We start from the raw sequence: 17,144 nt of genomic DNA, 5'->3' as shown, positions 1-17,144 counted from the left end.
AGCGATCACCAATGGGGATTTGATTCCTACTGCTGTCTATAAGGAGTTTGCACATTTCCCCGTGATCATGTGGGTTTCCTCTGGGTGCTCTGGTTTCCTCCCACATTCCAAAGATATACGGTTGGGGTTAATAAGTTGTGGGCATGCTACATTGGCACCGGAAGCACAGCAACACTTGCAGGCTGCCCAACACAATCCCCACTCATTTGATTTGATGCAATCAAGTACATCACTGTAGGTTTCAATATACATGTGACAAATAAAGCTAATACCTAATCTTCTCATCTTGTACAATGGATCCATTACCAATTGAATCAAATGATTCCAAGCCGATTACAAGTGGATCTATTATGTTGAAAAATTACCCTGACTGAAATTATTGCTAACACAATCCTCCCTTTATATTTCATAATGCCTGCTGAAAACAAAAGCTAGAAAATTTATCATATACTCAAGTTATAAATGAGAAACCAAAATAAAGATAATCATTTATCTAAATTTTCTTAACTTCACTGCTATGTAAGAGATTATTGTTTTCAAACAATGGATGAAAATGGAAAATTTCCTTCATCTCTCATAAAGCACAACAGAATGCCTGCCACTAATAGATATAACAGTTTGGAATTTAAATTTTTTTCATATTATCGGCTAATGAAGCACCTATATCTTTGTGAGTAAAGGTCTGGGCAACTCTTGGGCTTTGGTGAATTCCAGTTGCCCTCAAAGGAGTACAGGCGATTGAATGGCCAAGTGCACAACCAGCAACATTAAATTTATTAAATTATTGATTTAGAGATACGGTGCAGAACAGACACCGTTTTTCTGTGGGAAGAAAAACACAATCTTTGCCTTGATGAAGGTTCAACCTGAAACACGAGTTGTTTCTGCCCACAGATACCGAATGTTGTGCATCTTCAGTTTTTAGTTCTAATTTCCAGCTTTTTAAAAAAATGTCACTGCTGACCAAAAACTACGTACAGACTGGCGACAAAAGCAGACACGAGTTGGGTCTTTAAACAGTGACCAACCTACCATGTTACACTGAGGACTTTCCATCTTTATACCCACCCAAAGGCAGCAGAACCTTTGACTCTCCACTTCCCTTGTTGAGTGCAACTCCAGGAATACTAAGCAGCTTAACACTGTGCAGGTCACAGTAGCTTGCCTCATCAGCACCTACCCACACACCCTGAAATCCTTCTTTCAACCACATGCCTGCAGGTTGTGCCATCTACAAGAGACACTCAGGAACTCATCTGGACTTGAACAGCACCCTCCTGACCCTCAGTTTCTCTCACCTGCAATCGCCCTCCAGTTTATACACCATCCTGACACACAAATCATTGCCAGGGTCACAGATTCAAAATCCTAGAAAACCCTTTATCCAATGGCTATCTGAGAATCACCATCATGGCAACAGTAGTGAGGTAACACAGCTTGCCTGGTTTCTCAAAGATTTCAGGGAAGTCATTAAATATCTAAAGATGCTGTTCGCTAAAGAAAATGAGCTCAAGGCAGCAGCAATGGCTACAGATCACTTGGATAATGAGCAGGCAAACTAATCATCTGAAGTAACAGGGAAAGCAAGCTAGAACATTTCAATTAAAAAAAGTACCTTAATTAAAACACACTCAAAATGATGGAGGAACTCAGCAGGTCAGGCAGCATCTACAGAGAGGAACAATTAAATGAAGGCCAGAGCCCTTCATCAGGACTGAAAGGGTCTCAGCCCAAAACATTGACTCTCCAGCATTTTGCATGTGTTAATTTGGATTTCCAACATCTGCAATATCTCATGCTTATGATTTGCTTTCATCAATTTGATACAAAAGTTATTTTTAAGAAAGGATTCTGTCAGAACAGCTACAAAATGTGACAATTCTCATCATCTTTAAAACCTTCAAGCTCGAGTCACTGGCAACTTCCTGCTTAAAAACTGACTCATTTTAAGTTACTATACAGCAGATAGTGTATAGCTGATGACAAAGAAAATGACATACTCACCAGGGTCTTCCCACATAGGAAACTGATGCTGCTTTGGATAGTCTTTTGTTCTGAACACTTCTGGGTAGTGTTGTACTCAAAGTGATGCACAAGCCCAGTCTTTAGTACAAAGTTACCTACAAAGGATCAGAATTAGGTCTATTACTACTGGGGTGAAATTTCCTGTTTTGTGGCAGCAGGGTAGGGCAGAGCAGAGACAAAATAAGCATCAATTACAGAATAATTAGTACAAAATATAGAAATAACAAAGTAGTGATGGCAGAGGGAAAGTAATGTTTCTTCAGGCTCCTGTACTTCAGCATCACACAAAACGCTGGAAGATTTCAGCAGGTCAGGCAGCATCTACAGAGATGAATAAACAGTTGACGTTTCAGACTAAGACCTTCCTCAGGACTGAAAAGCAAAGGGGCAAGATGCCAGAATAAAAAGGTACGGAGAGGGGAAAGGAGGATAGCTTGGAAGGTGATGGGTGAGACCAGATGGGTTGGAAAGGTAAAGGGCAGGAGAGGAAGGAATCTGATAGGAGAGGAGAAAGGGTAGGAGGAGGCGACCAAGGGTGAGGCAGGTGAGAAGAGGTAAGAGGCTAGAGTCAAGAACATTAGTGGGCGGGAGAAGAATTTTTTTTTTAAAAACAAAAAGGAGAAATCAATATTCATGATATCAGGTTGGAGGCTGCCCAGACGGAATACAAGGTGTTGCTCCTCCACCCTGAGGGTGGTCTCATCGTGGCTGTGGACTGATATGGCAGAATAGGAGTCGGAATTGAAACGTTTGGCCAACGAGAAGTTCTGCTTTTGGCGGACGGAGTGGAGGTGCTCAACAAAGCGAACCCCCAATTTGCGACGGTTCTCACTAATATAGAGGAAGCACTAGACTCAACAGACGACCCCAGCAGATTCGCAGGTTAAGTGTTACACCTGGAAGGACTGTTTGGGGCCCTGACTGAACATGAGGGAAGAGATAGTAATAATAAGAGATTAGAGCAGTGGGCTAAGTGTGCATCCCAGGTGCACCAGTGTTAATTGTTGGTGAGGAGGAGACAATCTCACTGGTTCTCCACTCTGTGTTAAAGCATGTAGAAAATAAAATATATATCAAGATACTGTTTATCAATTTGCAACTCGGTGTGTGACGGGATCCTGAATTATCCCTAATGAACTGTGCTTTTAAAAAGAGAGAGAGTGTGCAGCTGGTGGAGGCATCGCTGAGAGCTGTACAGCACAAACAACTTGTTATTAAGAGAGAGGGGCAAAGACTGCTCACAGTTTGTTTAGAGTTTCTGCAAGGAAACTGCCAGCTTCTGAGTTCCTACAGAGAGAGAAGGGAGGAGCTACTTGATGGACAGCTGGTGTTCGGCACAACAGTATTTAAACCAGCGTAGTTGCTTGTTTCACAGGACACGCAGACGCACTAAGGTGTGGTGAAGTTGCCACTATCCTTTTTAGGTGCCCATGAGTGTGGGACTGAGGATTGATTGTGAGGGATCGATCTGTGATAATTAGTGCCTGAAAGAGCGACCCTGTGGAGTCTACTAGTGTGTCTAACCTTTGCTTGGGTTGCTCACTTGAAGACGGCGCTCTTAAGTTGGTCAAGTTTGGCTAACTTGGAAGTTTCGGAGGACAACGGGAAAGATCGACGGCATCGGCTTACTCGGACAACCACAACACCTCTCTCTCTCCATCACTACTCAACTCAATACCACGAACTTAACTGATTCCCTTTATCCATCATTGTAAGACTGTATCCATTTATCCCCAAGGCTTGAAGCTTGGTTTTTATATATTTATATATATATATATATATATATATATATATATACACACACACACACACACACACACACACACACATTCATTCATTGCTAACCTGTTTGATTTACCTGAATTTATATTACTGTATTGCGTAGTTACTAATAAATAGCATTAGTTAACAGCAATACCAGACTCCAAGGTGTTTTCCATTTCTTTAACCCGTCACGGGGTACCTGACAGGTGTTCAATATCTTCCCCTCAGTATTGATCATTAGGCTTCTGAACTTCGGCCTCTGTACCTCCCTTTACAACTGAATGCCACAGTAGTGCAGTGGGTCGTGCGACACTATTACAACTCAGGGCATTGGAGAGTCCAATTCCAGCACTGTAAGAAAGTTGTACGTTCTCCCTACCAGACTACGTGGGCTTCCTCGGGGTGCTCTGATTTCCTCCCACAGTCCAAAGACGGACTGCTTAGTAAGTTAATTGATTATTGTAAATGCCGTTGTGATTAGCCTAGTGTTAAATAGGTGGGTTGCTGGGCAGTGAGGACCATTAGGCCTCCATCAGAAAGGTAGTACAGGAGCCGCAAGGACTACACCACCAGGTTCAGGAACATTATTATTCCTCAACCATCAGGCTCTTGAACCAGAGGGGATAACATCACTCGCCCCAGCACTGACCCCACAATCTACGGACTCACTTGCAAGGTCTCATCTCATGTTCTCAATATTTATGGCTTATTTACTATTACTTTGTTTTTTTTTCTCTTTGTATTTGTGCAGTTTAATGGTGGAGTTTTTTTTGTACATTGGTTGTTTGTATGTCTTCATTGTGTGGTTTTTCATTGATTCTATCATGTTTCTTTCTATTTACTATGGATGTCCATAAGAAGATAAATCTTAGTACAGGTTTCCCCCGCCATCTGAAGGTAGAGCGTTCCTATGAAGCGGTTTGTAAGCCGGAATGTCATAAAGCGAAGAAGCAATTGCCATTTATTTAGCAGGTCAGTCAGCATCAGTTGAAAAGATTAGTCGACATTTCAGGCCGAAACCCTTCAACTGATGCTGACTGACCTGCTGAGTTCCTCCAGCACATTGTGAGTGTTCCTTTGACAACAGCATCTGCAGATTATTTTGTGTTTACCATTTATTTATATGGGAAAATTTTGTGAGCGTTCGCAGACCCAAAAATAACCTACCAAATCATGCCAAATAACACATAAAACCTAAAATAACAGTAACATATAATAAAAGCAGGAATGATATGATAAATACACAGCCTATATAAAGTAGAAATACTTTTCCACAATCATTGGTGCACTGTTGTCCGTAGCGAAAATCTCGCGCAAGCACTCTCGGCAGAAACACGGTGCAAGCGCCATCGGCAGAAAATCTCACGCAAGCGCTGTTGGCAAAACACGCTCTCCAGTAATCTTTAAACTATGAAACTGCCAAATCATACCAAATAACACGTAAAAATACACAGCTGATATAAAGTAGAAATAATGTATGTACAGTGTAGTATCACTTACGGGAATCAGGAAGACAGCTTGCCAAGCACACTGATGATGGTGTGTTACACTGAGTCGTCGGAGTTTGGGTGGTGCAGTGGACCCCAACCTCCAGGCAGCGAACTGATACCGATCCGCGAAGCATGCAGCAGTAGCTGGGAGGCACACAGCAATCGATTGCCGATTGCATCGCCTCTGATCTGGGCCAATTACAGTACGTGTTGGGCGGCACCTAATTAATTAGCATGTTTTATTCCGGCTTTTTTCTTAAAGATATGCTGTGTGCCTCTCGGCTACCGCTGCATTCTCCGCGAATCGGTATCTGTCCGTGGCCTGGGAGTTGGTGTGGTGGGACACCGGGATGTCATCTCGTCGTCGTCTGTTTCCATTAGGGTAGGCAGCTCATCTTCTCCTATGACTGCCCGCCTCAATGTCAAAGGTCAAGGGTCGTCGTCTGCTGTGGCTGACGTGAAAGGCTTGCTTGACTAATGAGCCTCGCACATTTTTCTATCATACAGTTCTTTGTAAGCACTCAAACCATCCGGCAAATATCCCCTAAACCTATGTACCCTTTCAAAATTAAAGCCGTACTTATCACTGCAGCCAAAATCTTACGCAGTTGCTTCACTTCAGTTCGCTACTGCATTCGGTTTTGATTGTTATCCTTTCCTCTTCCAATTGCATCAGCTCTTCATCTATCAGTTCTTGGTCATGGGATCCCAAAACCTCTTCAACATCATCTTCGTCAACTTCCACAAGCCAAACTCACTTTGTCTTTACTTCATTCACCACGATCAAAACGCTTAATTATGTCTAGTTTTATGCTAAGTGTAACACCCTTATGAGCTCTTTCAGGCTTTTCTGACACCTTAGAACTCATCTTGCAAACAGCTGCTCACAGGCACATGTTTAAGCAATGCCGGCAAGAATGCAGTTCTGAATCCGGGGGAGAGCGGCTGCTCGGGGCGCGCGCTGATTTTTATGGCGCGCTGCCTTTTATCACGCACGGATTTTTTTTGTAACAGTGAAAACACCTGTTAGCGAAAACAGGTCTTTCTTAACAGTGAGGTTTTGTAAAGCGAACGTTCAAAAAGCAGGGGACACCTGTACAAGGTGACATATACATACTTTGATAATAAATTTACTGTAAGCTTCGAAGAGTCTGTTCCGCATTGTATCTCTAAATAAAAACAATAACTGAATCCTCAATTTCCTCCTGCCGGTACAAATCTGTGAACACTATATCAGAGGCAGAGCCCCATGTTTACAAGCCTAATGATTATTAGCAAGGGGATTATATTAAAAGCCAGGTAGCAAAGAGATAAACAGTAGTTTGACATGTGTACTGCTACTGTCTAAGTGCTCCAAAGCAGAGTGCAGAGCCAGTGAGATTGTGTCTACCGTGGAACCTGCTCCAGTGTTAGGCAGATTGCAATGGGTTCCAGTCCTTGCTCAGAATCAGGTTTAAATATCACTGACAAACTGCGTGAAATTTGTTGTTTTGCGGCAATACAGTGCAATACATAAAATACTGTAAATTCAAATGAAAAGTAGAATCTAAATAAGTAGTGCAAAGTGAGAGCAAAAATAATGAGGTAGTTTTCATGCATTAGCTCAATGTCTATTCAGAAAACTGACAGTGGAGGGGGGAGAAACTGCCCGCAATCACTGAGGGTGTGTCTTTAGGCTCCTGTACCTCATTCCTGGTGGTGGTGAGAAGAGGGCATGCCCCGGATGGTGGGGGTCCTGAATGACAGATGCTGCCTTTATAGGGCATTGCCTTTTGAAGATGTCCTCGAAGGTGGGAAGGCTCGTGCCCACGATGGAGCCTGCTGAGTTTGCAACCCACTGCAGCTTTTTTCCCCATCCTGCGCAGTGGCCCATCAATATTAGTGATGCAACCAGTTAGAATGTTCTCCACAGTACATCTGAAGAGATTTGTTAGAGCCTCAGCCAGGATCAACAGAGCATTAAATTAATTCTGTGCTTTTTATAGGAAATTTGATTCAACACGACTGGAATACTTCAAGCCCAGGAGGTCTACAAGTTCAGCACACAATAAACATGCAATAGCACTCTTCCGTGTAAGGAGCTCCAGGTAAAGGAGTGTGTGCTTTGAAAAGCCACCCAACAACGACTGTGATGGCCTAAAATAAGTTAGATTGATTAGCTGGACTGATGGTGTGGGGGGTGGGGGTAAACTAATCACTTAAGCAGGACGACTGGAAGAGGTTATGAAGATTTTGTTTCACTACCATGGACTGATTGTAAGTGGCACATTGTGACTGAAGGTGAAAACGGCCGGGAAGTGTGAATTGATCCACTGTATTGTGGCATTCCTCAAAGTACCTGGTGTAGCGTTTCAACGAAGACCTGACCCCTGGTTTGTTGCAGATTACAGCTTTCAAGCAGCACTGCATTAACATTTTCAACAAAAATGAAATTATTCTAAAAGTTCTCCAAAAATATTAATAGTTTTAATGCTGAATGAAAAATCAATGAAGATAAAGGAATGAAAATCAGAACATTTCAGAACACTCAACACATCAAGCAACTCTAAAGCTCAACTGCAGAGCTGGGCTTGCACGGATCTTGGAGAGGGGTGGATATTTTGGCAAAGTAGGCAGTCCTGAAGGTCAAAGGCATGACTAAAGTTTACAATCTAACCACCTACCTTTGACTTTTAATGGCATTATCATAACCAAACCCTACAGTAGAAACCAATTCAGACAGAACAGACCATTTGATTGATGTCAGACTAAAGTACATCTTACTGCATTGATATTGTGCACTATCTGCAAAATGCATTTGATCACTCAGAGGGCTTCTTCCAAACTACCAACTTCAACCGAGGGTGGCGTCAGCAGGCACATGGGAACACTGTTATTTGCAATTTCCCCACAGCACACCACTCTGACTTCAACTATCACCAGACCTTTGGAGCCACTGCTTCAATCAGAGGCAGCACCTTCTCCAGGTTGTTTGCAATAATTTAAGACAGCTCATCACAGTCCCAGGGAGATAGTAGATTGTGCATAATTAGGTACTTGGCAATAAAAATAGTTGGATTTAAGTGGAGTGGCCATTGCCTGAGTGGGCCAGTGTTGGATTGGGAGTTGAGGATTTGGCTCATCGATGCTTTGGCAAGGAGAGCCTAGGCTATGATCCCACCACTAAGCACATTTTTCCCTCCCCCGCCCCCCCCGCTTTCAGCAGGGATCGCTCCCTACGCGACTCCCTTGTCCATTCATCACCCCCATCCCTCCCCACTGATCTCCCTCCTGGCACTTATCCTTGTAAGCAGAACAAGCGCTACACATGCCCTTACACTTCCTCCCTCACCACCATTCAGGGCCCCAGACAGTCCTTCCAGGTGAGGCAACACTTCAGCTGTGAGTCGGCTGGGGCGATATACTCCGGCCGGTGCTCCCGATGTGGTCTTCTATATATATTGGCGAGACCAGACGCAGACTGGGAGACCACTTTGCTGAACATCTACACTCTGTCCACCAGAGAAAGCAGAATCTTCCAGTGGCTACACATTTTAATTCCACATCCCATTCCCATTCTGACATGTCTATCCACGGCCTCCTCTACTGTAAAGATGAAGCCACACTCAAGTTGGAGGAACAACACCTTATATTCCATCTGGGTTAGCCTCCAACCTGATGGCATGAACACTGACTTCTCTAACTTCCGCTAATGCCCCACCTCCCCCCGTACCCCATCTGTTATTTATTTAAATACACACAATCTTTCTCTCTCTCTCTCCTTTTTCTCCCTCTGTCCCTCTCACTATATCCCTGCCCATCCTCTGGGTTTTTCCTCCCTTCCCCCTTTTCCTTCTCCCTGAGCCTCCTGTCCCCTGATCCTCTCATATCCCTTTTGCCAATCACCTGTCCAGCTCTTGGCTCCATCCCTCCCCCTCCTGTCTTCTCCTATCATTTTGGATCTCCCCCTCCCCCTCCTACTTTCAAATCTCTTACTAGCTCTTCCTTCAGTTAGTCCTGACGAAGGGTCTCGGCCCAAAACGTCAACTGTACCTCTTCCTAGAGATGCTGCCTAGTCTGCTGCGTTCACCAGCAACTTTGATGTGTGTTGCCTAGGCTGTAGGTAGATTTGTCATCATTTATTCTTTATTTCTTATTGCATATTTAGAGCAGAGGAGTTGCCAGGCAGGATAGTGGAATGCTCACCTTGCAGGATATGGGAAGGCAGGGAGACGTCCAGTGTCCCTGGTGACTACAATGCAAGAAGAGCATCCAGCTGCAGCTTAACAGATTGTGTTAAGGAGTTGGAGCTGGAACTGGAAAAAATCCAGATCATTCGGGAGGCTGAGGTTCTGATTTACAGATTTACAGACAGGATTTACAGATAGTTACACAATGGTGTCAGGCATAGGTAAGTGGGTGACTATAAGGAGGGGGAAAAGGGGGAACAGGAGTAGGCAGCCAGTGCAGGGTACACCTGTGGCCATTCCCCACAGCAACAGGTATACCAATTTGGATACTGTTGGGAAAATACCTAGCAGAGTGAAGCCACAGCGGTCACATCTCTAGCACTGAGTCTGACTCTATGGCTCAGAAAGGAAAGGGGAAGAAGAGGCAAGCTGTAGTCATAGAGGATATGTTGGTTCGGGGAACAGAAAGGAGGTTCTGTGGATGAGTACGAGATTTCCGGAAAGTTGTTGCCTCTCGGATGAAAGGGTCAGGGACATCTCAGATCAAGAACACAGCATTCTTAAGTGGGAGGGTGAGCAGCCAGAGGTTGTGGCCACATTGGTACCAATGACATGAATAGGACGGATAATGAGTTACTGCAAAGCAAGTTTAGGGAGTTCGGTGAGATATCGAGCATCTTTTCGCCATGTCTTACAATGAACAATTAACTCAGAGGATCAACACTGAGCACATAATTTACTTGCTGCAAGGGAAAACTAGTAAAGGAAGAGCCAGTGATAGCTTTGAAAAAGCAAGTGGCATTGTCACTTTCTCATACACAAAATGAGCTTCAGGCATGGATCAACACGTGGAATTATTACGTTGTAGCCATTGTGTTGGCATGTGGCCAAGTGGTTAAGGCGCTAGTCTAGTGATCTGAAGGTCGCTAATTCGACCCTCAGCTGAGGCAGCGTGTTGTGCCCTTGAGCAAGGTACTTAACCACACATTGCTCTGCGACAACACCGGTGCCAAGCTGTATCCGTCCTAGTGCCCTTCCCTTGGACAACATCGGTGGCGTGGAGAGGGGAGACTTGCAGCATGGGCAACTGCCAGTCTTCCATACAACCTTGCCCAGGCAAATCCATGGTCTCATGAGACTAATGGATGCCTATTGAACTATTAGCCATTAGTGAGATTTAGTTGCAAGAAAGGCTGGACTGGCATCTCAATGTCCAGGGTTCCATTGTTTTAGACATGACAGAGCAAAAGTGATTAAAGGGGAAGGAGTGGCATTATTAGTCAGGGAAATGTCAAGACAAACCATCTAGTGTGGCTTCCCATAGGTGAGGAATAAGAAAGGTATGACCATGTTAATGGGATTACATTATAGACCACCCGACAGTCCATGGGATTTAAAGAAGTAAATTTGTAGAGAGATCACAGACTGTTGCAAGAAACACAACTAGGACTCCCATACTGTAAAAGGGCTGGATAGGAAAGAGTTTGTTCATGCATTCAGGAAAGTTTACTTAATCAGTACATAGAAATCCCAACAGGAGAGTGTGTGATACTAAAACTCCTATTAAGGAATGAGACAAGGCAGGTAACAAGATGTTTGTGTAGGGCAGCGGTCCCCAACCACCGGGCCGCAAAGCATGTGCTACCGGGCCGCAAGGAAACGATAAGAGTCAGCTGCACCTTTCCTCATTCCCTGTCACGCACTGTTGAACTTGAACATAGGGTTGCCAACTGTCCCATATTTGCCAGGACATCCCGTATATTGGGCTAAATTGGTTGGTCCCGTATTTCCCCCGCTAAGGTAGACCGTTCCTATGAAACCTTTTGTGCCAAAATGGCGTGAAGCGAAGAAGCAATTACCATTAATTTATATGGGAAAAATTTTTGAGCGTTCCCAGACCCAAAAAATAACCTAACAAATCATACCAAATAACACACAAAACAGAAAATAAAGAACACTAACATATAGTAAAAGCAGGAATGATATGATAAATACACAGCCTATATAAGGTAGAAATAATATGTACGGTATAGTCGGGAAGATGAAGGCAAAACTGATTAGTGGGAAAAAATTCAGCACGTATGCGCATGCGCACATCACATGCACACACAGGTGCCCGCGCAAGGCTTCATGGTCATGGTAGTCTTTTCCGAGGTAAAGTGTCCCGTGATTTGACTGCTAGTTTTGTCCCTCATTTAGGAGTGAGAAAGTTGGCAACCCTAACTGTAAAAGACATGTTGAGGTGAGTTTAACCCTACTTGGACACCCCCACACCGCCAGTCTGCAAGAATATTGTCAATGTTAAACTAGTCCGCGGTGCAAAAAAGGTTGGGGACCCCTGGTGTAGGGGAATACTTTGCATCTAGTTATCATAATACCATTAGTTTCATGTTGGTTATAGAAAAGGATAGGTCTGGGTCTTGGGATAAGATTTTAAACTGGAGTAAGGCCAACTTTGATTGTGTCAGAAACTCAGCTGGTTCAGTCAGGTAAACATTGTGCTCAAGATCAACTCAGCCTGCACATCCTGCAGTAAGCATTTCCTTAAACCCCCAAAATCTTTCCACCACCTATAAAGGCACAAGCAAGGGGTGTGCTGGAATGAGACTGAATGAATGTAGCCCAAACACCACCAGCAGCTCAACGCCATCCAGGACAAAGCAGCCACTTGACTGGCAATTTGTTCCTTACCAATGGGCTAGCTGTCCAAAAAATGCATTGACTACTCAGACAACACCTCCCAAAACCACACAGAGGGACAAGGACAGGAATGTCCTTCCAGTGAAGGTAGCTCAAGGTGATGAGGAATGTTATCTGCCTGTAATCCAGAGATCAAAACCTACCACAGAAAATAACCCAGCTCAGAATTTGTAGACAGCACCAACTTGCTTTAATTTTCAGTATGATAAATACTATACTCACAAAGAGCTCAGCTTACATATCCCACAGCAAATGTTTCTTTACATCCCAAAGCCTTTCCACCACCTATAAGGCACCCAGGGCGGGGGGGGAGATTTTCACATGCTGAAGCATGTGACTGAATGAATGTAGCTGAAACACCACCAGCTCAACACCATTCAGGACAAATCAGCCATCTGAAGCATTCAGTGCCTACCCTAATATCTCTACAAGCTGTCCAGAAAACGCACAGGGGACACTCCCTAAAGCCATGACCTCAATCAAAGGGAAGGACAACGACAGCAAGTACAGTAAGTTCTTCCACTGAAGGCATTGCAAAGTGATGAGGTATGTTATCTAACCCTGTAATCCAGGGACCAAATCCCAACCACTGCAAATAACCCCGTCAGTAACCCAGAATTTGAAGGCAGCACTAATTTGTTTTAACTTTCATTGTCATCGCTCCTATCAGATGGGTCCAAAAACCAATCTGCTTCAGAAAACCTGGAATCCTTCACTTGTCCGGACCACCATCAGTTGTATTCGGGCCAAACTGGGACCACAACCTCTTTCATGTTCCCTTCCAGAACAGTTATCAGAATCAGATTTATTATTAACTTAGCAGCAGCAGTTCAATGCAATACATAATCTAGCAGAGAGAAAAAAATAAACAAAGTAAATCACTTATGTATATTGAATAGATTAAAAAACATGCAAAAACAGAAATACTGTATATTAAAAAAAAAATGAGGTAGTGTCCAAAGATTCAATGTCCATTTAGGAATCGGATGGCAGAGGTGAAGAAGCTGTTCCTGAATCGCTGAGTGTGCGCCTTCAGGCTTCTGTACCTCCTACCTGATGGTAACAGTGAGAAAAGGGCATGCCCTGGGTGCTGGACGTCCTTAATAACAGATGCTGCCTTTCTGAGACACTGCTTACTGAAGATGTCCTGGGTACTTTGTAGGCTAGTACCCAAGATGGAGCTGACTAGATTTACAGCCTTCTGCAGCTTCTTTTGGTCCTGTGCAGTAGCCCCTCCATACCAGACAGTGATGCAGCCTGTCAGAATGTTCTCCACAGTACAACTATAAAAGTTTTATAGAAGCCACAACTCAGAAATAAGTTATCAGCCCTTGGCTGTCAACCAATCCAAACTGTAGGACTCCCTCACTAACAGCTCCACGAGTTCCTTCAGCAAAAGGAGTAGCAGTTCAAAGCAACTCACCTTCATGAAGGATATGTACAGAATGGCTACAAATGCTGATTTTACCAGTGATACCTTCACTACAACAGTGAACACATTTCTAAGATACTTTGCTTTGACCAATTTTATTGAGTATTTTAGCCTTATACTCCAGTCTACAAATCCAACGAAAAGCAATTAACAACAGATGCAACTTAATCTTTGTGGTAAACTGGATTTCCTTTGAGTCATCTCTCAGTCACGTCACTGTTTTTGAGGCTGTTTTTTCCTGTGAAGGTGACAGTATAATTAATTTTGGTTAGCACGGCACAGCAGTCAACTCATCTATGCATTCTTACCACAAACACTCTTAACCAAGTTCAGTCCAGACAGCCCAATAAATGTTCCACTCAGCTCACACTTATAAACGAAGTAACCAACTGCTTCACCTGATTCCATTACTCAAAAGGTATGAGGAGCATTTACAGCTCTGGGCCTGTACTCACTGCAGTTTAGAAGAATGAGGGGGGATTTCATTAAAACCTATTGGAAATTGAAAGGCCTAGATAGAACAGATGAGGAGAGGATGCTTCCTTTAGTGAAGGAGTCCTGGAGCAGAGGGTATGCCCTCAGGATCAAGGGACGCTCATTTAGTACAAAGCTGAGGAGGAATTTCTTTAGCCAGAGGATAATGAATCCGTGGAATTCATTGCCACAGACAACTGTTGAGACCAAGTCATCAGGTATATTTAAAGCAGAGGTTGAAAGGTTCTTGATTAGTAAGGACATCAAAAGTTGTGGAGAGAAGACAGGAGAGTGGGGTTGAGAAGGAAAATAAATCAGACGTGATCAAATGCTGGACCAGGCTCAATGGGCCGAATGGCCTAATTCCGCTACGTCTTACGATCCAAATCTTTTATATAAATTATGAACAAAGTTTCCAGCACCAACACCTCTAACCGCCTTCAACCATCACTTCTGCCTCCTACCATCGAGCCAACATAACGAAACCCATTTAGTCATCTCTCCCTGGATCCAATGTGACATAACCTTCTGGACTTGCTTGCTATGCAGCACCTTGTCAAAGGTCTCGCTAAAAATCCATCTGGAAAACACCCACCACCCCACACTTGTCTATCTTCCCGGTTACCTCTTCAAAAATCTTGATTTACCACTCCAGTAACTTATTCACCACTGATGTCCTTCAGTAAGTGCTCATGCTCATTAGTGCTGCTTTGCTTTAGACGCCACTCATTACAATACTGTGGAGGTATGGTTGTCAGAATGGGCTTTACAAATAATGAACAAAATCAATTTATGATCTGCCAGTTCATTACCTGGGGATGGCCATTAAAGTGGGGTAGGCCAACAAGGCTGGGTGCCCACAAGAAATTATCTTAAATACCACATGTCAAATGTTTGGCAAATCCTTTTACAATGGAGTGGTAACCCCTCGAGGAAACAAGGATGTTACTATTAAATGCTGCAGAAAATTCAAATAAATACAGGGGATTCCAGTTAATTGGGACACATTGGATCAAAATGCACTGGTACCAATTAAGCAGGTGCCCCAATCCAAAGTTTCATGGAAATAAAGGATAAACTGAGTAACAAATCATGTAATAAAATGAAATACAGAACAAATTAGAACACCAAAACCACTACTGTACTATAAAACTTATCAACAGGAATTCAACCAGTTTACGCTGACTTGTCCTTTCGACTGACTGTAAGTGAACAATCAGTAAACCTGTCTCCATTTCATTTGTCTCCCCTAATTCAAAAGGGGAGAAAATCTTATGATGTTATCAACCCTTTCCTGTCCAACTCTGGAGTTAAAATCTCCCATGACTAGTTTTATATCCTGAGATTTACATTGCTAATAAGCACTTACAAGATCTTCATAAAACTTGTTGATATCCTCTTCATCCGCATCATTTGTTGGCACATAGGCTTCAATTATGCTAATGTTCAAAGGGTTACCCCTTAATTTAACTAAAAGCAGCCAGTCGGATAGCGCCCAAAATCCCATAAGGCATATTGATACTTGTTTGTTTAAAATAATTCCAACCCCATACATATGCTGTTGACGTCCAGAATACATTATCAGAGAACCATTCTTAGTGAATTTGCCACTGTCAGTCCATCTAATTTCTGACAGGCCTAAGGTATCAACTTCCAACCTTTTCATTTTATTTAAAGTGTTGCCCAAATTTCCTTTCTGGTAAAGTGTACGGATGCTCCATGTTGCTACCCTTAGCCTTTACACTATTGCTTACAGTCACTGGATGACGGTCTGGTGTCACCTGCAGCACATGACTACCAATGAACACTTTAGAAATAATATCACAAATTCTAAAGCCTCAGCTCACCATCCAGTAAAAGCTACCATCAAAACAAAATCTAAAAAACTGAAACGTGGAAAAAAGTGAAAGTAGTATATCTTGGGAGAACTTAAAAATGATAGCGTATTTAAGCAACAATTCAAAACAGCTGTAGAAGAACACCACAACGAAAACAAAACAACAGCTACCTGGGACAGATTTAAATATGCTATACTGCAGGGGTCCCCAACCTTTTTTGCACCGCAGACCGGTTTATTATTGACAATATACCTGCCAACCGGTAGGGCAGCGGTCAAGTACGTTGTGTTTACTCCAAGAAAGACTACCATGACCACGAAGCCTTGCGCAGGCACCTGGGTGCGCATACGTGACCTGTACATGCGGATTTTTATATACAAATTGCTTTTGGCAATTCTGTTCAGTGAAACTACACTGTACATACATTATTTCTACTTTATATGGGCTGTGTATTTATCATATCATTCCTGCTTTTACTATCTGTTGGTGTTATTTTAGGTTTTATGTATTATTTGGTATGATTTGGTAGGTTATTTTTTGGGTCTGGGAACACTCAAAAATTTTTCCCATATAAATTAATGGTAATTGCTTCTTCACTTTACTCCATTTCAGCACAAAGGTTTCATAGGAACGCTCTACCTTAGCGGGGGAAATATGGGACAAAGGCAGTCCCGTATGGGGCAAACCAATTTAGCCCAATGTACGGGATGTCCTGGATAATACGGGACAGTTGGCAACCCTGGGGGTGGGGGGGGGTGGTGTTAATCAACTATAAGTCACCTATAAGTTGCTAATACACTCAATTTCGTTTCTAAAAGGGTTTTTCTAACAAATTTAGTATTAAAAACACAGCGCATATTTTCCTCGCATGAATATAGTGATAAGTCAATTATAAGTCACTTATAAGTCAATAGCATCATAACATTTTAAGTAACGTTTGGAAAATAAACACACAGCACATATTTTCCTCATATGAACATATGAAATCATTGCAACACACCAATATCGCTGAATCAGTGGGAGCCCTGGGCTTGTTTTCCTGCAACAAGATGGTCCTATCGAGGGGTGAAGGGAGACAGCGATACTCGAAGGGGGTTCCTTATGTCCAGTTTATTCCGCAATTTAGTTTTCATTGCATTCAATGCCGAAAACCCCGTTTCACAGAGATATGTTGGAAATGGAAGCAACGTTTTCAGTGCTTTCGTGGCTATCTCAGGATATTTAGCCTCGACTTTGATCCGGAATGCCGGCA

At 43.1% G+C, this 17,144-nt stretch overlaps 1 protein-coding gene across 1 annotated transcript in view; it reads right to left on the bottom strand.

The window, feature by feature from the left end:
- The window catches only part of igf2r (insulin-like growth factor 2 receptor), a 211,139-nt gene that overhangs the window by 175,220 nt on the left and 18,775 nt on the right, over positions 1 to 17,144 (bottom strand). Inside the window, exon 3 of the mRNA XM_072265972.1 lies at positions 2,005 to 2,120. Within this exon, the coding sequence (XP_072122073.1) occupies positions 2,005 to 2,120 (116 nt within the window). The remainder of the gene's footprint in view (positions 1 to 2,004; positions 2,121 to 17,144) is intronic.

This window comes from Mobula birostris, chromosome 8 (genome assembly GCF_030028105.1).
Source record: "Mobula birostris isolate sMobBir1 chromosome 8, sMobBir1.hap1, whole genome shotgun sequence".
Taxonomy (NCBI): Eukaryota; Metazoa; Chordata; class Chondrichthyes; order Myliobatiformes; family Myliobatidae; genus Mobula; species Mobula birostris.
The sequence above is the reverse complement of the archived record's forward strand: the minus strand, read 5'-3'. Positions and strand labels throughout refer to the sequence as shown.